Source organism: Heliangelus exortis, chromosome 13 (genome assembly GCF_036169615.1).
Source record: "Heliangelus exortis chromosome 13, bHelExo1.hap1, whole genome shotgun sequence".
In the NCBI taxonomy this organism is placed as follows: domain Eukaryota; kingdom Metazoa; phylum Chordata; class Aves; order Apodiformes; family Trochilidae; genus Heliangelus; species Heliangelus exortis.
This window is the reverse complement of record NC_092434.1, coordinates 15,392,253-15,418,010: the sequence shown is the minus strand read 5'-3', so window position 1 is coordinate 15,418,010 and position 25,758 is coordinate 15,392,253. Positions and strand designations below refer to the sequence as shown.

At 38.4% G+C, this 25,758-nt stretch overlaps 1 protein-coding gene across 1 annotated transcript in view; it reads right to left on the bottom strand.

Annotated features, from left to right (window-relative positions):
* SLC6A2 (solute carrier family 6 member 2) overlaps window positions 1-25,758 on the bottom strand; it is a 62,579-nt gene that overhangs the window by 16,018 nt on the left and 20,803 nt on the right. The window contains 7 exon segments of the mRNA XM_071756962.1: window positions 825-953; window positions 2,981-3,093; window positions 3,849-3,973; window positions 6,399-6,502; window positions 8,889-9,023; window positions 9,700-9,838; window positions 22,398-22,635. Of these exon segments, the coding sequence (XP_071613063.1) occupies window positions 825-953; window positions 2,981-3,093; window positions 3,849-3,973; window positions 6,399-6,502; window positions 8,889-9,023; window positions 9,700-9,838; window positions 22,398-22,635 (983 nt within the window).

Sequence of the window (25,758 nt, the reverse complement as noted above, 5' to 3'; positions counted from 1 at the left end):
GTAAAAATATTTGTGTATTCTTTTAGTAAAAAAAGAGCCTTGTTATGAGAAACTTATGCCATTTCAGTAATCTTAGTAATAAATCTGAAAACCATTTCTAGGGAAAGGAGAGATGTTCAGGACATCCACTGTCATGTTGGCTACCTCAAGTTTCAGTTGCTTTCTGACACCTTTGGTATCTTTACTTGCAGGGCTTTTTGCTTTTCTGTTAAAAAAAAAAAAGAAAGGGAGAGTTCTCTCCATTCTGTAATACTGTAATTTTCATCCTGTCATGAATTAGCTGTCAAATGCCTTCTGAGGCAAATCATGCAGGATGATGGTAGTGATAAGGACAGATTAGTAGATGTTCAGGTTAAGTTACTTGTGTACTTGTAATGGTGTTGAGAGTGAGAGACAAGATCTAGAAACACATAGGGGAAAGGAGAATTATTCTAAACTTTTACAAGAAGTAAATGCTTCTTATTTGCTTCAAGAAGAGAATAGCAAGATGAGTAAGGGTCTGGTTGCTTGAAATTCTTAGTTCCTCATGCAGGAAGAAGCACTCAACACAGTTCTGTTTAATGTGATATAAAAATCCACAAACCCAAACAAACCCAACAGTTGCACAGACACTTAGCTCTTTGGAACAAAGATGTTTGTGTAGGTTTGATTGATACCTTGTGCAAAAAACAGAGAAGCTCCATATAGATATGACTGAAATAAAATAAAATTCTTGAAGACTTAAAACTTATAACAAAAATAGTCACCTGAGCCTGTTCATATTTCTGATGAGACAAACTGGATATTTAAGGCAGCTTGTTGATGGAAACTTTTGTTGTACTTACATTGGTGATGCAAAAAAGGGCAAGTAAGAAAGTGCCAAAAGAAACCCCAAAGGTGAAGAGCTTTCTGTGTGTCTTCAGAATTTGGAAGTCATCTGCCAAGCCAGTGATGACAGCCTCCATTCCACCCATCTGTGGAAAGGGAGGCAAAAGCTCTGGTTAAATGCTAGTGAGTGTTGCAAATACAGATCAAAGAATATAAAGCAGCTGGTAGAGGTATTTGCCAACCACTGTATGATTTCTGCCATTTCAGCTGCAAACCATTGGGAAGGGGAACTGGAAATCAATTGCAATGGATGTTGGCTCGGTAGCCATATCCTCTGCAAAGCCTTTGGTGACTCACCAGGATAGTAAATAGACAGTACTTTGGGGACAAATAATGAGCATTTTAATATACTTAAGTAACCAAACTCTAATATTGAGCCAGGCACACCAAGCACCTAGGGGAAATGTACTGAACAAAGCCATTTAGCCATTGATTCACCAAATCCATTTTGAGAAAAATCTTTACAGATCTGGAATAATTGCTACATAGGAAGTTTGACTGATGACGTGGAAGAATTTAACTTTGTTTTCTAGAAGCTAATGCTGAGCATTAGCAATTTTTTTTGCAATAAACTTCTCAGAAGTTTTTAGCATACTGGCATTTAAATGGTCTTTGAGAAGCTGAAAATGGAAACTGACAGTGCAGATTATTTGGGTTAAAGACCACTTCTTAATGTATCATGATTTATTTCCCATGTTAATCCCCTCTGCCAAGATAGATACTTACTCCAAAACCTGTTTGCAAACATTTGTTTCATTTTCTGTCCTTTTCATTATTGCTTGCTTAACCTTGCATGGCCAGATTTCTGTTTGCTCGTACATTTTGACAGATCCCATATTGTATTATTTCTTCCTATCCCAGTGCAGGCTTGTGTGCATGAATAAGAGTATTCGTATATATTTCTTCCACCTTAGCTTTGGGGTTATTTGATTTTTAGCTTTTTAAATTTCAATACTCCCCACAGGGACTTGATCAGTTGAATGTGGTGGAAGAGCTGAGAACACCACCATAAAAATACTGCCTGACATGAGTTTTCATAGGTAAATGGTGAAAAATCCTGAACAAAACATGAACAGGCAAATTCCTCCCCTTTTAGAAAGAAAGATCTAAACTAAGCCACAGCTTGTTAGTTCATAGCTTTTAAATTATCTTCACAAGAAAGAGCGATCTCCACCTGCCTTTATCATTCAAATGTTTCTTGACATGGCCTTAAATTTACTGCTGTGTTGCAAAATTAACTGTTTTGGATCTGAACAGTTCTTAGCATTTATTTTCTTCTTCACTCTTCCCTGTTCCTACTGGTCATTCATGCCCTTTCACTGAGCTAAAATCAGCTTTTAATATATATATATAACAGGATGTCATAATGCCTCGTTGGCAAAAACAAAGCAGTATAAGTATTAAAGGACTTAGGATATTTTCTAGGCTTGAAGTTTCTGTCATGTTGAATATCATGGTAGGGTGAAAGTCATCCCATTAAGGAAAGAGCAAATCCAGTTGTTAGAGTAGACATTTCACTGTAAGAAACTAGTAAGGTGAAACCACTATCTAAGCAATCTGGTGTGATTTTTATCTTATGACTAAATTTAGAGGAGCTTCTGTATCATTGCTTCTAGAATAAATGAGACAACTTTAGAAATTGTCTTGGGCAGATTAATGAATTTCAGCACATACAAAAATCTCTTCTAGAAACCACTCTATTTCAAGTTTTACTGTGGTTTGTGTTTTGCAAATATCATTCCAAAACCTTATTGCAGGTTTGGAGTAGTAATAATTCATAACAGTGATGTTGTGTCATACCTTTAAAAAGTAATAACTGTTGAGGAACAGCCTCTGTGTAAGGTCATAAAACACCAGCAGTGTATAATTATATTTGACTGCTTGTAAAAGAGTTGATCTCTTTCTAAGCCTCTTAAATATTGTGAATCTTTAAGTGATACTGCCAGGCATAACACTATTGGTATGTTGGCTGTGACTCTGAAAACTCATTCAGGGAATGTAAAGAATGTTTATTTGAAATTTAATAAAGCCTCTGTTTAATGTTGATACCTCTCCAATTACAGAATATAGCAGTAAAGGAAAAATTTCAAGGCTAGAAGGAAAAAGTACTCACAGAGCTGTCAATGCCAAGAGTAAGGAGCATGATAAAAAATACCACAGCCCAAAATGTAGATCCTGAAAGAGTTGAGATTGCTTCAGGATACAGGATGAAAACTAAACCAGCTCCTGAAGTAGGAAAAAAGAACAAAATAAATTACTAAATGATTGTTCTTAGTTTCACAAACCTATTCATTTTAATAAGCTAAATTATGACTAACTTGATTTTTACATCAGTCCACATCCCACTCTGAGTAGCTGTTAAATGAAAATTTGCATTATACCAAAAATATAGTCTAAATTCTTTAATAATATACTCATGACAGTTTTATACTAAAAACCCCCCAAACTATCCCATTCTTTTCCACTTCTAATAATCTTTTATGGGGATTCACAACATTACTAACATTACCAGCTATCTTTCAGCTGCATAGTAGAGAAGGAACCCTTTGTATGTACACTGCTGTCTGGCAGGCAGACTCTGGGATGTCCTGAGAGATACAGAACTCTAATAATGAGTAACCTGTTGCCAGTGGAAGGGCTCCACTGTAGATCTTACCAGAACCATCCAAACCAGTGCCCTCTGTCACCAAACAGTAAAACTTTGACAGGGCCCTTTGCAGTGGTAAATGCTGGTTTGTTGCACAGGTGGAACTTGAGAGGGGAGGATGTTGGGGAAGCTCAGTTCAGCAGAGGTGAGTTGAATCAATACCATTTAGAGTTCACATTTCAGCCAGGCATTTACACACAGTTTCAGTTCCAAGAAATTGAATTCAAGTCACTTCCATGAGATTTTCACACACTCGCTTGAGACAAATATGAACACATTTGCCAAGAAATGGTGGACCTGAAGTGGTAAAACTAGTATAAAATTCACTTCCTACCTTCAGTGGCTACATCCTCGATTTTAACTTTGTGCTCATGAGCCATGTAGCCCAAGATGGAGAAAATTGCAAATCCTGAGATGAAGCTTGTGACACAGTTAATGGTACTCGTCAGCAAAGCATCCCTAATGATGAGAGAGAGAACAGTCCAGTAGAAATAAACCCAGAATTAGATGGGGTTTATCTTATAGTAATACAAAGATTCTTGTGCAAGTACTAACTATGCAATTAATTCTGATCAAAAAAAGCTCATGTCAGCATACTATGCCAGAAAATGACATACTTCTGTTTAATATGTTGATTGAAGCCCAAGTTCTGCAAAGCTATTTTAAGTATTGTGATATTAAAGAGTAATGTCATCATCCTAGGTGGTAGCCATAACACAGCAAGAGAGTAGCCTGAAGTGACAGAGCCTTTCTGTTCACCAGTTCACATGAACAGGTACTCAGGACTATTTTCTAGGAGTGCATTTTTAGCAAACTGTGCTGCCATTCAGCTGGCAGTGGGTAACCATCCTTAATCTGTAATGAGGTTCCTTCAGCTATGAAGCCAGCTGAGCATTTCTGGAAAAAAAATCTTGTTCTTCAGATTGTTACAAGAGTGAACTTAGTTTAAAGGTTGAATCTTGCACATTGTACATCATATAGTAATAATTATAAAAATTGTGGGGTTTAGTCAATCTGCTACAATATTATGGTAGATATATGAGGTTTTTTGGGTATTAATAACCTCTGTTATGAAACCTAGCTTGAATTAGAAGTCTTCAGAAGTCTACCTAATGCACAGCATCTGCTGCTGTAAATGACATTTAGAACAGAGGACATGGCTCTGTGAACATAAGTGATGTTTATTAAGCAGAAACTAAATATATTTTCCTCTTATCAGTTACACTACCCAAAAGCACAGGTGCCATACACCAAACTTTACCCTCTTCCTTACATTACTTTCATAGCACTAAAGGATTTAAGTCCTGCAAAAAGGGTTTTCCTGGGGGAAGACTGGACGATGAAGGGGTACCTGGTTGGACCCATAAACTCAAATTCTTTTCACTCTTTAAAAAGAAATTTTCTAGGTATTCGTAAGTGTTAAGATGGCAACAGGATTTCTTGTTTCCCACAATTTAAAAGTGTTCTTACACAAGTGTTTTTTTCCCCACTTAGTAATTGGATTAACTTTTATCTCCCTATAAACTGAGCTGAGCTAGCTCACAGAATTTTTTTGTCTAAAACCAGATCATAATATAAGTACAGATTTTCATATATTCTGGCTCTGATTTTCAGTATTATTGGCACTACTCCTCTCAAAGAAGCTGAGGTGAAGAAGGGACACTACAGTGCTGAGTCATGACCTTCATTTGGAAACAGCATTATTTTCTATTTGTTCTATTTCAGGCAAGCCTTTTGAACAAAACATGTCAGCATATTATGGAGTTATTTGACCAAAAGAAAGATACTGCTAAGTGTTGTAAATGCTACTGAACTGAAGCTTGCTTTTATAATTAGAATTAAAACATAGTATTTCATGAATCTGCATGGGAAGGTAAGACTAATGAAGCAACATTGAACTGAATAGTGTGATTTCACACATAGTCTGTGGTGTTTTCTTTGTTTCAAGTGGATTTTTTCCATTTCATAGTAAAATTGGAAGACAGAAGAAAAACAGTTACATAGGGAGCTGCTGTGAGATTAATGCAAAATGATTTGCAGAGGACAATAAATGTTGTTTCTGGAGACTGCTATGGCTAGCATTCTAGTTGAGATGTTCTCAAACCTGATAATATTACCTGCTGCAAATAGTCAGCTGGCAATCTAACTTACAAAGCTCTCTGAAGCTACCAGAACTATTCCACAGTTTCTGCTTTTAACCTGTTTAAGGCAGTTCCAGGATACATTTTTATGTACCTTTCACTGTAACATTTTATTGCCATCCTTCAGTTCACAGTATTTATAATGCATGTACTTTCTGAATATATATTTCATGGGAAATTTTAAAGCACTGTGGTTTTCATTCCAAAATGGAATGTTAACAAAACTTGTAAATATTGGAAGTTTTTAGATGGTGCAGAGCAGTTCTGGTTACATTTCCCTGGTGGTGATTCAGCAAAACACAAACTGACTTGATTTAAAGTACATTCCTAAACTGGAGATCAACATAAAATATCAGAAATACAATCCCAAAGCACAGAAACTCTTCTGGAAACCGAAATCCTTCCAGTTTTAGTTCCTGGACCAATAAGTTTTTGTCCTGTGTTCACTGTTGCTCTTAATGGTACTTTTGAAAGGCAAACACAAGCACAGTTTACACAGCTGTCTATAAAGTCCAAACCTAATCCCATTTGGTTTTGATGCACAGCAGATATCTTGGCAGTTGCCTGTTGCTAAAATTTCAGTAAGGAAGACAGTGTTTCAAGATTTGGGTTGGTTGCCATGTCCACACGAGACTGAGCATCATTTAAAAAAAATACTAAAAATAGTTAGCTTAGTACTTATTTAAGTTAACAGCAAAACAGTATCATTCTGAAGCAGTAATGAAAAAATAGGCTGGTTTTACCTGTAACAGTTGTTGTCAAACTTATTGTAACTGGCAAATGCAATTAAAACACCAAACCCGGCTCCTAAGGAGTAAAATATCTGAGTAGCTGCATCAATCCATACCTGCACAATGATACCAACATTGTCAGTGTCAGTTCATTCTGAAAGATGTATCAGGGAAATGCAAGAGTCTACAAGACAACTGGCTTAGGAAAACTGACCAGCAGTCATGCTCATGGGAGTGTCAGTGCTTCTCAGCCCCCCTGAGATGCTACAGGGAGCACAGTCATGGGCTGGGATGGCTCAACCCAAAATGGTAAGGGCCAAAGATGTGGGCAAATTTTCATTCCAGGGACACTGATACCATGGTGGGGTGTGCCACTGGGATCTGTACTTCAGAGCTTTTACTGTGCACTGAAATTACTACATTCTTTTTCTCCTGGGTGACAGAAATACACTTATGATGGCTCTTGTTCCAAGTTAGTTTGGAATGTACGACCAGAAAACTAAAAATAATAGGTCAAGGGTAACAGGACACTTTCCCATAAGAGAGCTTTCTTCATGGGTCTGTTAGTACATTTTATGAGAGGTGTCCTTGTTGCAGAAGCTGAAGCATGACTGGCTTGCTGTGAACAGAACCATGCAGGTCATCTGTCACCTTTTCCACTTAGTTGGAGATGTACTTATTCCTGTGACAGTAATTAAAGTTCAGTTTGGATGCAGCTTGGTCATTTTAAGAATTGTCCACTAGGGAAAACATGTTTTTAATGCTGTAATGTTTTCTAAAGTGACTCCTCAGCTCTACATCCACTCAACATGTGCACACAAGGCTCAGGAACAACGTCACTGGGCTGGTCTCCTGAATGAAGAGCCTGAAATTAGTCTACCCTGGTTAATGATTGTTTCACTAATTCACTTGTTACACAGATATATGTTGAAACAAGCATCCAAGCATCACTGACAAGGGTGATTAAGTCAATGGAATGATTAATAACATTTCTCAAAATTACATCTTAGCTGTTTGATAAAATCTGGCAAGTGCTCAAGACTCTAAAATGCACTGGATATCATCTTCATCCATCTCCACAAAGCAGAGCAAATGTATCTGTTCAGCAGCAGCTTACTAACAGATCTAAGCAGTTTATTAGCTCCATCTGCACTGCTATTTTAGTGCCAACCTTTCATATTTAACCCAATGGAAAGAGTGCCTTACCCCATCCTAAGGTGACATAAAAAAAGCACTTATCTTAGTGATCTCTTTTTTTTTTCTTAACACAGTTCTTTCAGCTATGGCCTGATGAAGACTGCATACCATTTATTGAGGTCTGGATTTGTAGAGAAACTTAATTTCGTTAACTCTTGAGAGTTAATTACTTGCATGCATAAGCAAGAACTACTGAGGCAGCTGCTGCATTGGTGACAATGGTGGATGAAAGTCCCACGTTTGAAGCTCAATATAACTGTTCCAAATTGGAATGAGATGGGGTCTGGGCTATGGAGATAACCTCTGTTGTTGAAGAAATGCTATTTTCCAATTTTAGTATTACAAACCCCAAAGAATTCTAGCACTCAGGCTCTTTGTCTGCCTTTCTAATTATTCAGGAAAGGTTGAAATAAAATGCATAGAAATTGTGTAGTGCAACTATGCAGAGACCCCTCTGAAAGCTGCATATTTTTGAAATGGAGAACTATGTCCTTTCTTCTTACTTTTGTAAACATTTAAATGGCTTAGGGATCCATGCACAGTGATACTGCTGATTTACAAATGATTTGTGATATTTTTAGAATAGCCCATTACTAAGATCTGTCTGTACTCACCAGTTCATTGTTCTTGATAGATCTGAAATTTTGGTGATTTAATGAATTAGTGACTATACTCTTAGATCTTGCTTTGCAGTGAATGAGAAGGTGCTCCACAAATTGAGTTGGTTTGGATATGTTTGGTAAGAATGTCTTGTAATGTTACATGATAGAGTACATTACTTTAAATAGTAAGATAACAACATAGTGTTGAGAATGTCTTTTGTGTGAAGGATCATGATTAGGTGAGTTCAGCCTGACTTGGTATGCTTAGCGGGGTTTTCATGGGGCAGGATTTTTGTTTACCAGGTTTCCATTTAACCCAGTGATTCAAAAAAAAAAAATATCAAAGTTTTAATTTTTTGATTTTGAAGACCAAATTTTTGCATGGCTCAGTTTCCCCTTAAAAAAGATGCTGCAGTTGGCCAGGTCCACAAAGTCTTAAGGGACTGACATGACTGAAACTGCCTTTATACAGGTTTTGTGGTTTTTGGGTTTTTTTATTAGAACAGTTATGGGTTCAGGCTGAGATATTCCTGTTAGGGACAGTGTTAGGAATTTGAACTCTGAGGGACAGTGGACTAGAGCTGATGCCAAAGCAGAAGTGTGGCCATATAATTTCAGAAGTTAGATCTAATATTCTCAGTTTTAATAACAGGGGCAACAGGTTTAATAATAACAAGGGTATGAAATAGAAAAGTACACTTACTGTGGCTTCTTTCAGTCTTCTGAAATCTATGTGCAGGTATGCATTTATTCCATTGTATGCACCAGGCAGGGTTATTCCATGTATTAATAAGACAAATAACACAACATAAGGCAAAGTGGCTGTTATCCAAACAACCTGCAGACAACAGAGATCCCAAAGATTAATCAGCTGTTACAGAAGCTTTAAGAATGTGTGAAAAGTACAGCTCTCACTTCCTTGGTTTTGTCCATTCAGTTCAATGGAAGAGCTCTTTATAGGATATTTTGGGGGAAAATTCTGTTTGCATGTATCATGTCATGATGAATCATGAGTCTTCATGTTTGTATGTTTACAGATACCAGTAGGAGACATTTTTGTACATGAAAATGTACAAAAAGCTGTCAGATGTATCCTACCCTGGAATTTCTGTTCAGGTGTTTTCTGAGGGATGTCAGAGAGGAACTCACATCACTTTCATCGTGGCATTTTATATAATAACATGAAAGCATTAGAACATTTGGTTAAGAACAGGAGGCATATTTGAGACAATTTGAAGTCTTTCAAAATATTTTCTGGATGAGACTAACGTTGAATTGAAAATAATAAGCAAGTAAATTTCCAGTTAGATTTCTCACAATGAAAACTTATAAATAAAATAAAGGCTAAATCTGGACTGTGTATTTCCACTGTACACAAATGAAGGCCTCTCACATGGTTTAGTTCCCAAGGACCCCTCAGAAGCAGTGATTTAGTTGCTTGCTTCCTAAAATTAGGAGACTTGTTAAGGGAAACAAAGAGTGTAGTTGAGACAGAAGGACAATGTTAGCTCTACCTTTCCTGAAGTCTTCACGCCTTTCCAGAGACTAAAGAAAAGAATGAATACCACCACCAAGAGGCAAAGGGAAAGTTGCCAGCGAGGCAAGCCAAGGTCATGGATTCCACGGCTTTCGTGCAGGTGCAGAACTCCTCGCCTACACACCAGATACACAGAAACAAAGTGAAGTCACTGGGGGAAAGAGTTTTTTACATATTTCATCCTGTGGGCAGCAGAAATGGGAGGTGCACTGCAGCAGCAGCTACCTCACTGCCATTGCTAGCAGTGACTGCCATCTGGTTTGTGCTTGAAGCCTCATATTCTGCTTCTTCCCGCATCTCCTTGATGCTCTCACTGGCCACTAAACAGTGTCTGTTTAGCACCATAGTGCCATAGTGATAGCACTCTCCTCCACTGGAAGTGTTTTGGGATTTTGGAATTGTCATTTGTTGATTCTTGCTCGGACAGTAAACAGATGCCCAGAGAGGCTGCAGAATCTCTGTCCTTGGAGATTTTAAAACTTGGCCAATAAAGGCCTGGAGCAGACTGATGTGCTTTTGAAATTAGCCTTGCTTTTGGGTAAGGAGTCATATTAGATGACCTTCAGAGATCTCTTTTGACCAAAATTACTTTGTGATTCTAGCTAAGTTAACAGCTGGCTTCCTGCAACTTGAGCAGTTCCAAAGTTACTTGCAATTACTTTTTGAATAGGCTGTTGTGTGGCTGCAAATGAGAAAAGCATTTAAATAGAAACAACAACAGTTGGTAAATTTAAATGGGATATAGTGCTCTGTGTTGCTTACTGAGACAGTAGACTGATAGCAAGGGAAAGCCTGTTCCTTAACAGGGCAGGCTAATTTTTTTTTTTTTAATAGTCACAACCTTTCTTGTCTCCTCCCCTTGCTAAATCCCCTTTATTTGCTATGCACTTTTGGGGTAAAAATAAAGTTCATTTTTGTTGGCTTTACTTAGCACAAACAAAACAAGTCCTAGAAGTCAAAGCTCATTTCACTGGAGGACCTTTACATTTTTTCTGAGGAGAATTACATTTTAGAGAAACTGAAGTACTGTGTGCTTTGCCCTGCATGACTGCAGACATGAGGGACTAAATCCTGAGGAACAGAATTCCAGCTGTGTCAGTTGTCTGCATACAGTCTCTTACTAGAAAGATGGTACTTCATGATTAACTTAAGCACTTGTCTTATCAAGTCAGAGATAAATGAGATAGTTGAAAAGTTCCAAAGTAGGCAGACCTATGTAAACTTAAAATAGAGAAAGCTAAAAAATGTCTCTACACTATTAAACTGTGGAAACATGCTGGGAAAATTGAGGCCCGTTAGAACAATCCACATGATGATAAGAGAGAGTTGCACACAATTCCATTTTGATTCCTAAAGCATCAAGATACAATCAACTAAGAACTGTAGTAGTTCTGCTTCTATAGTTTCTTATACTTAGTAAGAAATGCTGATGATTTATCTCAGGTCTGATAAAACATCTGATCTGTTTCTGTTGCACTGTAAGGTTAATAACAAGTGAAAAGGGTAGTGACCATGTGTTTGTGGCATATATTTGGGAATGTTTCTGTTTAGAAAGTAGGAGGTAATTTAAACTACTATATAACAATATTATTAACTATATAACAGTATAGCTATTTTAACATAGAGGCAGACTTCTTATCTTATCTAAGACCCTATTATCTTTAAATTTAAATAGGCAAATCTAATTCAATGTTTGCTTATAATATGTGCCAAAGCTTTTTGTATTCCTGCTATACTGTAATTTGCCAGAGGATCCACAGGTGTAACTGAACCCTGGGCAGGGATGCCAAATTTCATTCTATTTGCCAGCTTGGGTAGTGTAAGTGTATCCAGGAAAAGCTTTGTAGACTTCTGGTCAGAATGTTTGTCTGGGGTCTTGGGAAGGTTTTGGTAGTTTGTGCTATCCTGGTTACACTGCTGTCACTCTCAGAGCTGAGTGTTGTAAAGCTCAAGTCCTTTGGATTATTATGTGTCAGAAAAACTGATTCTGAACTTGCATTCTTTGTGCCCATTTCACTGCCTGTTTTTCTTGCCCAAATATATTTCTGGGTATGTAAAGAATCCTGCTTCCTAGAGGGTTTCCTTTCTAAGAAGGAGGTAGCACTGCATCTTTCTGTTGGGAACACTTGCCAGAACTGCCATTTAAAATGTGGGATTCCCAGGATTTTCAGGAGAATCACCAATCCAAGAGTTCTGCTCCCTTTATCAGTTTAAGGGATCATAAAATATAAAGAGAAGCTGACTTCTGTAAGCAGTCAAACCAGCTGTGTAACTGGGCAGCTAAGCAAGGTAATGTTCATAGACAGCTGATGTTTCTGAGCTGTAATTCTGGCAGGCTTTGCTTCCTTTTCCTTTTTTCTTCTTTGTTTTTCTTTGTGACCACTGAAGATAAGTCATAGAACCTTTTGGAAGGGTTCCCCTTTTGGAGGGTATCTGAGAGAAGTTTGTGAATGTTTACCTATTAGAAGCCACATTTCTGTCCCAGCAGCACCCTAAATTATAAACCATCTAGTGCTATACTGTGATTTAGGTTAAGAGGTGCTGATGAGGGATGGAGGGGAGAAGCAGGTGCTTCTGTCTAGAAGCTTTTTTTCTTCTGTCCAGATTACTATTGTCTACACAAGAGGGAACCCTCTTCATTTGAAAAATAGAAGTTTTATAATGGTCTTTGAAAACTATTGATTTTTTGAAGAAGGGCAGATTTGAAAAGAAATTTGCATTCATCATGGTCATACCACTTGGCAAACATCAGTGACGCTGTAGAAAATGCAGTTAGCTCAATTTATGGCACAATTATTCTTGTTTCACATTGAGGAATAGTTATTCCAGGAGCAGCTGAAGCTGGTTTTAGCCTGTCTCTGTTAAGGCAGGTTGAGTGATAAATCTCTGACTGTCTCCTAGGTACTCAGTTACTTCCCTTATATTGTCCAAAAAGAGGGGAAAGTGAATTAAGAGATACTACAAGATTCTGCATTCAGGAAGCTCTGAGATCACAACATCTGAATTTTAAGCCTTTAATTGGATCTTGGAACATGGCCAACATCCATTCCTGAGTTGAGGTTGTCCCATTTCCAATGGGACACGTACAAGTCATCAATAAAATGGCATAAACTGATCTCTTTAAATCTGTAAGCTGGGGAACTGGAGGAGATAAAGCACCAACTTGTATCAGCATTTTGTCTGTCAGCTTCTTTAAATTATATCTGCCTTGTATGTCTTAAGTAAAAGCTTATTTGTCCAATCCTGCTAACATAATAAACTCTCGTAATTCCCAGTGCTGAGTACAAGAGAGAGAAAAAATCAGAGGCAGTAAGACAACTAGAATTACTATGTTGCCTGCAGATTGTTGTTACTGAGGAAAGAACGAATGTAGATGAGAAATACATGCAAAAAAGGAGAAGAAAATGTTGTGGAGAAAAGACTGAGAATAAATATTAGCCAATGGAGCTCACAGAAAATAGACCAGAAACTTAGTATATTATACTGAACAAAATACAAGAGGAGCTAATAAACTGTGTAAGCTTTCTGATATTTTTAATCAGAGTTCTAGCAATATTTTATACAGCACCAAGAATAAAAGAACATGCACTAGAATAAGAAATTAACTTTTTTAAAATTTTTTTTTATTAGGGATTTGTGCAAAGGAACCTGATTTATGCTAGGACTGCTTTCTGTATAAGGGAGTGTAAATTACATTTGCAATGACTTTGAGACAGTACATCACTGTAAATACAGGTGCCAAAAGTCCTCCCAAAAGTCATTCCTGCAGAGGAGCAGGAATGTGAAGGGATTTCAGACTCGAGTTGCATTCAGAGATTCTGCTTTCTCTTTGGGAGATGACTTCTGGTCCTCTCCTTCCCTGTGCTCTCCCATGGGAAGATTCCTCCAGTCACCCAATAACTCTGGTACCAATTCCTGCCTTACTTCCACACTGCATTCAGGGAACTAGTTCTCCTCTGTTGAAACCATCAAACAGCAGTCAGCTTGCTGGCACCTCTCTCTTCTGTTTTGTCTTTGTGCAGCATTTGGGTCCTCTAATTTGGTGTCAGATCACAAAGAGCCAAGGGGAAGCTCAGCTGTTTGGTATTCACAAATAAACCTAACTAAAGACAAATATTACTGAGGAGGCAGGAAGGAAGTTGCTCAGTGGGACTCAGTAAGTGAAGGAACCAGTCATCATTCTAATAATAAGTAATGTTGGAACCAATACATTCTTCTCTGTGTCTTAGTGTCCCCATCTATAAAATAAGGATTATTATAACCTGTTGCTTTGTCTCCACTCAAAGCATTTCAGAACATACTCTTTATGGAAGTGGTGAGCATTTGAGTCTGAACAAGGAACCAAACCAAAAGAAAAAGAAATGCCTAGTGTTCTGATCTGAAAACTATTCTGTATTTTGTTGACTCCAACACATTTATTCCATTACCAGAAAACATGACATAAGGCTTTCAGGTATAAAATTCCCCTGGACTTTTTTCTCTGACTGGTTCTTTCTAGGGAGCCAGTTGTGTTATTCGTCCCTAGGAAGATTTGTATGCAGTAATTCAGAAATTCAGAAGGCTTTATACAAGCAGGTGAAGTTAAAGATCTTGGACTTAGGCTTCTTTTTCCAGTCTCAGATTAGTCATAATTTTATATTTCAACCCAAATATGATTATACATCTCTAGAGGTTTGCTCTTTCTCTTTTAATTAAAGGCAGAAGTTATTTGCCTATATCTGGCATGATCAATAGAAGGGTGTAATTAATCTAAACAATTTTTAGATGTGTTGTATCAGATTTGCTCAGACTGCAAAATTGTCATCAACTTGTCAGCAAAAACACTTCTAAAGACTTCCAAGTACTTCTAAAAATTAGTAGTCACTTTTATGGGATCAAACCTAAATGGCTTGCATAGACTAAGTATCAGGAAATTTGCTAAGATATAAATAGATACAGTCCTGGTCTCCTGAGCTCTGTTCCCTATTCTCTGGTAGTTATATTACTTTTTTATCATATAAAGTGTAATGCAAATTGTAGATGCTAAAAGATGCTAAAAGGGCTGTCAGTATATAAAGTATGCAATCTATAGAAATTAATTTACATACTCAATTTAGAAGGCAATTTGAAACATGATAATTGTACTCAATTACAAGGCTCTCCTACAAGCATCTCTTGTGTTATATATTTGGGCAACCCTAGCTGAGTTGTCACTGCTGCCAGTTTCCTTCAGAGTGTAAAATGAAGTTGGTTCTTCTAACAGTGGAAGACCAAGTTACCTGCTTTAAGTGACTGTGGATGGAGCTCTTTTTGCATGTGGTTTGCCAGGCTCCAGGTATTTTTACTTCGGGTACAGCACTGCTTAAGTTCAACTGTTTCCCAGGGGTTTGTGTCTCCAAGGTGTGGGTGTTCAGCTGTGTGGGGCAGAGCTTGTGCTCCAAAACCTGCAGCCTTGAGCTGGCTCCATGCAGACTGAACACTGGCATCTCCTCACTCTAATTCTGGAGCTATTGCCATGCAGGGATAGCAGAGTAGATGCACACAAAGTCAGCAAAGTGCAACGGGGTTGTCCTGGTTCAGACCCAGCTCCTACCATACATACAGCTGCTGGTTGAGTGCCTTGGGTACTTTGTAAAGTATGGATGCTTTATAAAGGGCTCTGGGCATGGCATCACTGCAGTGCAGAAGGAGTGCTCTCCTAAGGCTGAGAACACAGGAGCCTGGTGCTAAACCATCTGATGTGGAGTCAAACCCGTAAAGTAGAGACTTCTCCCCTGCCCTGGAGCACTGGGCACACTTCAGAGGTGTGCCAGGGGGTTCAGCTGGACACAGATGCTTCAGCCCTGTCGGAGACTGTATTGTCTTTTGCCAACACCTTTGTCCACTGTTTTGTTTTCTGTTTCTCAAGATATTTCAGCTCCTTCTTGCACTAGAGACTGGAGCTATGTCATGGACTTGAAACCACATTTTGGGAAACACAGAAAGACATTTACCAGTGGCACCCTGGTTGGCCTGGTTTTTATTTCTGTTGAATTAAATGGTATTTCCTTCTTCTTCATGATAGTCCTAAAATTGTAGATGATCACTCAGACTAAACTCTTCATTCACTGAGAATGTTTGTCTCAACTCACTTAAGTCTTTACTCAGCTTAATCCTCTCATTAATTTAAGAATTCTAGCTTAAAATTTCTTAATTCTATCTTAATTCTAAAATCCCTTGCTATTTGTGCCACAGTTGAGCATATTTGAGTATGAATAGCATATGAATCCTTACTGGTTTCACAAGAGCTGCATGGGAAGACACAAAATTGCCTGAAACCAACTATAGGCACCAACCAGGCACCACACTGACATGTTGAAGGAATTGAGTGCTCATGTTATGGTTTGACATTTGTTGCAATGCTGGGTCCTTTACACAGTGAGGTTAAGTTTGTAAATCTTTTCATGCATTAATGCTTAGATGTGATAGTTTTGGATGAACAAACATTTCCCCTATAGGAAGCGAAGTGGATACTGTATCAGTATTGCATCCCAGGGAATGTTTGGTGAGAAAAAGGTGAATACCAATAAATGGGTGTTTAATTTTATGTGACACCATTATTGGCTTTGCCTTGTGCAAAGTTGCAGGTGGAGATGTTCCACAGAGAAAGACCCTGCTGCTTGACTGGACTTCAAACAGGAGAGAACGTAGGGGAGGTGCTGTAGCACTGACCTCTGCTGTTGTAATTACTGCTCAGAGCCTGGTATCTCTACCAAACTATGGGGGATTCTGCATGGAAAGACAGCTGGTTAATATTTCTCCTCCAAGTTAGCACAAAGCAAGCCAACTGTGTGCAGCATAATGTGCAGCTCCTGACATTTGCAATATCTCATAAACTCCCTGCCTGCAAATTTAAGTTGGCAAAGTGGTAATTCTTCCAGGCTTCTGGACTTGCTACAGAAGGGCTCATTGTGGTTTAGGAATTGTTTCCATAAAGCTGTCCAGAGCCAAAGAACATGTGTACACACTTCCATGGATTCACTTCCACTGTACTCACATGTAATTTTTTTTCTGTTTTTGTAAGCAAATGGTCAGCAAATGTGAAGATGTCAGCCTATGTGAAAAGTAAATTTCAAAGCTGCTCATGCAAACATTTGTGGAATAGCTGTTTTCCTTTTATGCACATAAATACTTGTACCAGAAATTTCTGTGCAGGGTCAAAAAGAGAAAGACTGAGTTATGTAGTCAAGTCCAAAGAAGTCAGAGCAGTCAAAAAGCCATTATACAGTTTGAAGGGATGCAAATATGTTGGTCTCAGACTGTGGATGTGCAAACAGTGCACCCAGACACTTCCTAAATGTGACTGTGCTGTTAATATAGAGTTGATTTCTAAAGCAACTTGTTTATTGCTATTTTAGCAACTTGGCCGTACATTTCCCACATAAATTATTTAATTATGTGCCTGATTTAAGCCCACTGAAATCAGAGGACCTCTTCTGTTAAATTCAGCTGATTTTCTAGAGGTGAAGGTACAGAACTTGGCAGAATAATTGTTAGTCTTTGATTGCATGATCTCTGTGAAGGTAAACAGATGACTGCAACCTGACTTCAAGTGTGTCAGAAACAACTGACAACTTTTAATTGAGATGCAAAAGATGACTAAATCTAGAAGTCTAGAGAGGTTCTACATTTCTCATTGCTTATGAGCTCTCTAATTAGTTTATAGGGTATGAATGTTATGTGAAAAAACCTCTTAAAGAAGCTTCAGATGTATTCAATGGAGGTTTATTGTCCAGGAAAGTGCTGTATCATTGAGAACTGAATATGATATTTAGCATGAATTCAGAGCCTTTTCTTACAAATATGCAAACAGCAGTTAACAGGGCTGTCCACTCAGTAGTTCTTGTTGTCTGAGTCAGTTTTTATAAGCATGTAGAAGCAGAATTGCTTATGCTTACTTTTGAAATGTTTTTGAGGCTTTTTTTCTGTCTTCTGGGATAGGTTGCTTCACAATTGTTTTATGGGATAGGGTCCTGCATCTTCCTTTGGAGCACATAGTGTTGATCTTGCCATTTGACATGGTATTGAGCTATGTGGACCCTTTCATCTGTGGTGGTATTTGCACAAAGCACAAACCTATAGGTCTATAAAAGTAATTCTTGCTTTATAGGGTGAAGATTTTTTCATCATATTCTTGGTTTACACATTCCTCATAAATATGATAGATGTAGAGTTTTGTGACTGAACACCCTATTCCTTGTTCTTAGGTAGCTTTTTGTAATTACCCATAGCTGGGCAGGCATGTGAATTCTGTGAATTTCCTTTACTGAATGTGGCACAAAAATTTCCTAGCAAAACTGTTTCATCTTAATCCAAGTATGGATCATAGCCCTGAGAAAAAGTACTATGAGGAAAGCAGTTGTAGTTCAGTTGACAATTACATTGTTTTGTTTAAAAAATTGCCAGGATTTGTTCCTACAGCAGATTATGATTTTTTTTACATGAACCTCATGGGAAAAACAGTGCTTTTCTTTCTACAAACTGGTTTTTGTTAATTGTCAGTGTAAATGAAAGCAAGATGCTAACTAACTTTTCCCAGACTCGAGAATGGAGGCAGCAAATACAAAATATGCCCCACCTCTGCCCAAGGCTGGATGCACCTCTGCAAGTAACATATTCAAGAAAGGGGAAATAAAATAATAAGAAAGAGGAGACGAGGAGAGGAGAGAAAAAGAGAAGAAAGAAGAGGAGAGGGAGCAATGCCAGAGAAAATACACCAAGGTCAGTGAAGGAGAGGGAAAGGTGTCCAAGTAGAGATGGAATGAATCATAGAATGGTTTGGGTTGGAAGGCACCTTAAGGCTTATCTAGGTCCAACCCCATGCATGGGCAGGGACACCTTCCACTAGATGAGGTTGCTCAAGGCCCCATCCAACCTGGCCTGAGACACTGCCAGGGAGGGGACAGTCACAACTTCCTTGGGCAACCTGGGCTGGTATCTCACCACCCTCAAATTAAAGTATTTCTTTGTTATGTCTAACCTAAATCTCCCATCCTCAAAGTTTTAAACCATTTCCCCTTGTCCTATCACTACACCCCTGTGCCAGAAGCCCTACTCCAGCTTTCTTGTAGCCCCTTCAGATATTGGAAGGTTGTTTTAAGGTCACCTGGGGGCCTCCTCTTCCCCAGGGTGAACAACCCCAATCCCTCAGCCTGGCTTCCCAGGGAGATGCTCAGCCCTCTGAGCATTTCTGTGGCTCTGCTCTGGGCACATTCAAGGAGCTCTGCGCCCTTCTTATGTTGGACTGGAAGGTTTGGCATACATTCTTAGCAAGTTTTCCCTTCTCTCACTCAATGTAAGGAGAGTGGCATATTTCTGTTGAACTTAGAGGTGCCTGTCTTGAGGTATTAGAGGAACTGTCACATCTGAGTAGTCACACTCCTACAGTTTATTCCTGTGCTGGTGGAGACAGAGACAGATCTGGCAGCTGCATGGATGTAGGAAGTAATCTACTCAAAATGTATGGTCAGGGCAGGTTTGTGTGAAGGAATCTTGTTCCAAAGAGAAGTGTCTGTTTCTCTAAGGGCCATTCTGCTTGTGGCCTATTGTGGAAGTACTTCTTTCAGCCATTCTTCAACTGCAAAATAGATGTTTGGTGGTTTTGGCCTCCCTGCTTCTAGTTCAGCCTGCCCACCAGGAAGGCAGAAGTTTGTATATGTTCTTGAAGTAAATATACAACCTAGAGAACCAAGTTCAAGCTGTACCATTTCCCATGTAGTCTTGAGGCTGAAGACTTAAGTGTTTGGGCACATGTAGCATCCTTAACAAGTTCTCCATAAGCTGCAGTGCACCCCAGTAACACAAAGCAGCAAGTTTCTGTTGTTCTGGTGACTGTGATTGAAAACATGGTCTCCAATACTCCAAAAATATGTCTCTCATATGCCTTGGTGGTACTGAGGAGAGCAATGAAACTTATTTTTACCTCTTCTGACAAAGGTCACTCCCTTTCAATGATATTTTTACAGTGGACACCAGTGTTTTGTTGGTTTTAATCCCTGTTTTAATAATGCTAATTACTGAATATTGTGTTAGTGCAGAGGCTGGGCTTCCATGGGTATCCACAGAAGTCTGACTGGCATAGTTTGATTTCCTCTGGTATAGATGTAGCTTCTCTGTTTCCTTGTTTATATAACTGATGGAAATTCAGAATCTGCAATGTGCTATATCAAATCTAATTGTTTCTTTTTCTGCCAATATCTGGCATCACTGGATAGCAGTACAAACCTTAAGAAAATAGAAGTGATCGTAGAATTTGGAAGCCAGAGTCTTTGCAATGCTTTTACTTAAAATCTCTTACTCATCCACAGCATTACTGAGAAAAGATCACTTGGCTATCCAGTTGATAATTGGCAAAGATTTTTTGATTAAAAGGGACTAATGGCTATCTGCCAGGAAGAAGCAATTCTTCCTGCAAAAACTTGGGTCAAGTTCAGCAGTTATTCAAGGGGTAGTGCAGAATGGTATGAGGACACTCCACATATTTAAAAGGAATATTCAGCCTTTACCTGAAGGGGTTTTCAGAGGGAATGTAGCCTGCCCAGACTCTTGCTTGAATTATTATTTGACAATATGCTGCATCCAATATGTTTGTGTCATTTTGCAAACTCATTACACAGATGTAAATTTAGCATTACATCATCACTTCTGTTTCCTGATTTGTGCATATAATATGAAACTTCACAATCAGAAGATTCATCTCCTTGTTGTCAAAAGGCCATGGGAATGACTTTGGCTATTTGGTATAAGGGAAGAAACATTGCATTCTGATTTGGGTGGCCTTTATTGGGTTGGATCTGAATCCACTGCAACTTTGCACAGTTTGGGTCTGCACCTGAACTTTACAGCTGGATTTGATGAGCTCATCCAAACACTGGATAAGTGACCATTAATGCCCCTTGTGATTCCCTGTTTTTACAGCTGAGGAAGCAGGTGTTATAGATTGTGTTACTTGAGTGGTTATTCTTCTCATTTTTGCAATATAATTTCGTTGCTAATAAGCACAGGGCCTAGGGACTTAATTACTGCCCTGAAATTCAGGGATCAAAGCATAATCAAATGTCAAATTCCCTTTTAATTCTTACCTTCTGAAAACTGCTCCTTGAATCTGTTTCATAGTAAGAAAAATACCCTAATGTTTCAAATTTCAGTATACAGACAGAATCACAAATTGAGCTGTTCCCCAGATCAGTGGAACTAAATCAAAACATTAGAATAAATTCTACCACTACATCACCTGCTACAAATTCAAAATCCTACCCCAAGTATCATGTGATGGTGGAAAATGCATAGAACAACTTTAAATCACAAAGGATCAAAACAAGAATAATAGGTTTGTATTGTGCTTTATAGAGTTTTAAGCACAACAAAATGTAAGGAAACCTTTTTAAATATGCTGTTCACATGAAAGTTCTGTAATAACCCAATTCCTTGACTGAAGATGCTGAATATATACTTCCTTACCATTTATTTCATAGTCAGGTTCTTTACCTGCCTGCACAGGTATATAACCTTTTCCTAGAAATTCTCTCTGTTTACATTTGAGTTATGAACACACCACATACTCTCTTTGTAGAGGCACTAGATTTCCTAGCTGTCATTATTTGCCATTGTAGTGAGTTCCTTTGAACTAAACCCCCCTTATTGTTTTCAAAGCACTGAGTTTAGTTTACCCAAATCCCTGCCAACATTTTGTGTATCACTACTGATCTTTCACTGTGCTGAAAGAGGAAAAATAGCAGCCACAAATGTTTCAGAGCTATAAACACAGACCTAAAGATCCCTACTGAACCCAGACAGGGTGTAACACACACTTTCTTATTTATAATAGTGGTGTCCCTTTGTTCCTACAGGGCTTGCTGCTCAGCAGGTGTGTGCCCTGATATCCTTCCCTTGCCCACTCAGAAATATTAATTTTTTCAGATTAATTGAACATCTGGTTCAATTAGCCTGATGCCCACCCTTCTTTCTGTATAACCAAATCCCACTTTTCCCCTGGAGGTCCGTAGTGGGGTTATATATACACAGATGGATACCTTTATTCAGTTGTTAATTTAAATACTGTTTTAGTTTGATTCCAAGTGTGATTTGAGCTTGCCTTTGCCCATTTTGGCCCATATTGCAGAATGCTCTTTTGCTTAAGAATTGTGGAAAGATGGACTTTTTCTAACTTTGGTGCTCTCCTCCCTGGTCAGTGCTTCATCTGACTTCATTGAACTATTGAAGCAGCTGAGCAAACAGGTCTCCTCTGAAATATTTTACAAGTGGAGAAACAGGTCAAGTCTGTTGAACAAATGATTATTTTAAATCCTTAAAACCAGCTCAGTTTGGCATGCTACATGAATATTCTCATCTTTGTGAGAATATTGCTGTTTCCTTTCCCCTGGCAAAGTTGGCCCAAGAAAAAGTGCTATGTTGGAGATTTGTTTCTGTTGTTCAGTTCTGTGTTGCTCAGTGGCAAGTAGTGAATTTGTACAGAAGAAACCAAAGCTTGCAGAGTCCTAGGCACACAGGATTACAAATCAACACTACAACTGCACGATAACCATAACCTTCTGATGCTTATTTTAGAGGCTGGCTTCTAAGCTATTTTACTTTCCAGAGGAAACACTCTTAAGACATAGAATTGTGAATAAATACTGAAGTCAAGTCAACACTTACTCATAAAATTCAGCTGCAGGAGTGAGCTTGTACTTCGAGTATTTGGTACCATTGCCAAGCACTGATGCGTTGAAGAGTTTGGGATCTGTACAGTTTGGGCTGTTCCAGCTGTTGTCACAGTTTGTCCAGGGGAGCTCAAATGTGAACGATGAAAATAGATAATACAGAGACCAAGCTATGATAACGTTGTAGTAGAAACCCACGTAAAGAGCTATGAGTATCACTGCATAGCCTACACCTAAAGACAAAGGAAAACTAGATTATACACTGTTTTACATGCAACAAGTATATGCACACACTATGCTTTAACCTCAGCCATACATGGTTACAACTTAATTTTAGATCTTCAGACCAATAATAATAAAAAATAACTATGTTTATATATCCACATGTAGACATTCTGTCACTGACCTTAAAACAAACAAGCAAAAAATTACATGAGTGATTTTTGAAAAATAAGGGCTTTTAGCAAATCCACTTGTTTGCCAGAAACAGAAATTAAAGCAGTGCAATGTCAAAAATTGCTCTTGTACAACTCTGTTGCTGATTTGCTTCCAATGCAGAAGACTGCAAGCCCATGTTAGGACTGAAACTCACTTTATAATGTCAGTCCTTGGCAACTTCTCTTGGAAAAGCAAAGCTCAAGACTTAAGTGAAATTTCTCTTTGCTGCACACTCCCACCCTGAGCTAGTTTGGAACAGACATTCCTGCCTCTTTCCAATTGTTACTCTCCAGACTGGTTTCCATCAGCTTGTAACTAGGCCCAGAATATACATGAAAAAGTCTGTTCTGTTCCACTGAGGGACTCCAAGTGGTTCTCAGCAAACCCTGGTGAATATCAAGCTTGGGTCTAAGCTATGTCTGGACCTTCAAACCCTTTCATTATCTCCCCAGGATTACAGAATCCCCACTGTGAGCATTCTCTTTTGACTTTGAAGATTTGTTTTATATTTTTGCCTACTGTGAAGTGTGCTTCAGTGGTGCTTTTAGATAGAGAACCCCAGAGAGTGCATATTCTCCTCCTGAAAATGGACATTTTCCAATGGTTTGGGGGGAAGCTTTGGTACTGAGGTCAGAGTGGAACAAAACTTTGTTTCCAGGACTGTTGAGGAAGCTTCATTGTGTCTTAATCATCCTTCCTTTACTCTGTGTGCGTGATTCTTCTCTGGATTCTACTCAAAAGCTGAAGGTATGACATGTAACAGAGGCTGTAGCTGGTTTAGGGCTATCATCACTGTATTGTCACAGCACCTAAGTGTAAACCTAGACTTCTACATTTCTTCAGTTGTTTTTTTTTGTTTGTTTGTTTGTTTTGGTTTTTTTTGGAGATACTGCATAGGAGGCCTAAATTTGGAGATTCTTAAGCTTTCCTATTTCTTGATGAAGCAAGAAAGTAGCACACACTTTGACTATTAATCCTGGTTTATGGTTTGCATAAGGAAGAGACACTGACCCTGAAGTTGGTAGTTCAAAGACTGCTGCATATCCCAAAGTTACTGTCTAGGAGGTGTTCAATACACAGGCCAGTTTGCTTATCACTGGCACTGGGGAAAAGATTGTGAAAGATGAAACTTGTGTGGTGCTTAATTGCTTTCAGGATGTTAGTACTCAAACACCAGTGATGCATTATGATCAATAGAATTGGGGGAAGAATTGCCCCAAATGATTCTTAAGTACTGTGAATGTCAAAAATACTACGTATGAATAACATCTGTTGTACTAAAATGGGATGTTGTGCTTTTTAAAAAGTGTTCCTGAAGTTCCTCTAGTTCAGAAAGACAATAGGTATTCCATATGAAGAGTCAGAAATGCTGGATGAAATGTACCTCAGTCACTCCTCTGATATTATAAGAATGTTCAGGAATGATTTTGCTCTCCTGTTTCTAGGTCTAACTTTTCTTAAAAGGAAAGCTGCACCACCCACACTCTAAAATAGACCTTGGAAATGCTGAGATGAAAACAGACTCTGTTGCAAAGGGTATATTCTTAATAGCATGCATTATGAAAGCATCTCATTAGAATTAGAGTCCTTAGAGTTCCTAGCAGTAATATTCATAGCTAAAATTAGTACTATAGTGCTGTTCATTTAGAGAAGCTGTTCCAAGTGTGGGTAGACTGTGTACTTTTCATTTGAATGAGAGATTGAAGTTATCCCAGAAACAACTCAGTAGCATCATGAATTTAGCAGTAGAACCTGTTTGTTTGTTATCAGATTTGGCCAAACCTTTAAAAATACAGACTTTATACTGGTACTGAGATGCAAATACAACTCAGTACTCAGTACTTCTTGAGAATGAAATAAATTATGCTATTCTGTATTCTAGTAATAAGAACACTGTAAAATCATCAGTAATGTATATTGAATCCACCTTCAAAATGTGAACACAGCTGGAATGTCAACAAGACTATAAATTAAATGAACTGTATTTTCCTTATTTTCAGTCCTGAAGTCAGCAGATGGAGTACCTCTGAGCACAGTGGTGTACTTGTCTAAAAACCTTTGGGATCCTTATGGTCTAATGTTTGCAGTTAGGGTTTCAGAATCCTCCTTGTCATCCAAAGGGATTAACTGATACCAGAAGGGTCTTCAGATTGGTGGGTGATAGTTTTAGTAGAAGGGCTAGGTAAGTCTGTGTACATTACTTTCAGAAACTTGGGGCGTGTGTTTTATTGGCTTCCTTCTTTACCTTTTCTTATATCTCTGATTTTGCTGTCAGTTTGGGGTTTGACTGATAAGAAAACTATCTAGAGTTTTACTACTCTGTGGCACTGGCCTCCTTGAAGAGGAAAGCTGTATTTTGAGAAGGACAACTAACATTTACTCAGTGTAACCTATATCTAAGCACTGGATCTGCCAAGTTTGGATTGCTATTGTTAAGCTCTTCAGCTTTTGTCTGTCGTGGGATGAACATGATCTGAATTTTAAGCTTCTAAAACCATCCAGGCTTGAGTGGTTTTATTTCAGATAGCTCTATGTTGAAAAGGCTTTTACAGAGGATATTAGATATAATCTTGTATAGGTATAGGGGAACTCACAATTTTTGCTGGTAAACAATGCTTAAGAAATTCTCAACGCTCTTCAAGAAATACAGAAATCCTATGGCTGCTTTCGCCCAGGGAGATTCCTATATCCCTGATGAATGCCAAACACCCTGATCAGTATCCTAACATCCAATCTCAGCTATTGCTTCCTTGCAGAGTGGCTGCAACTCAGTGCACAAGACAAGATTCCTTGCCTTTTATTCTGTGATGTTTGAGAGTTAACCCTAGTGGAAAACTCAATAATAACAATAGTGATGTTCCTAATTTAACAAGTGCCTTTCATGGCTAGATTTGAAAACTGCTCCACAAACTTCATCA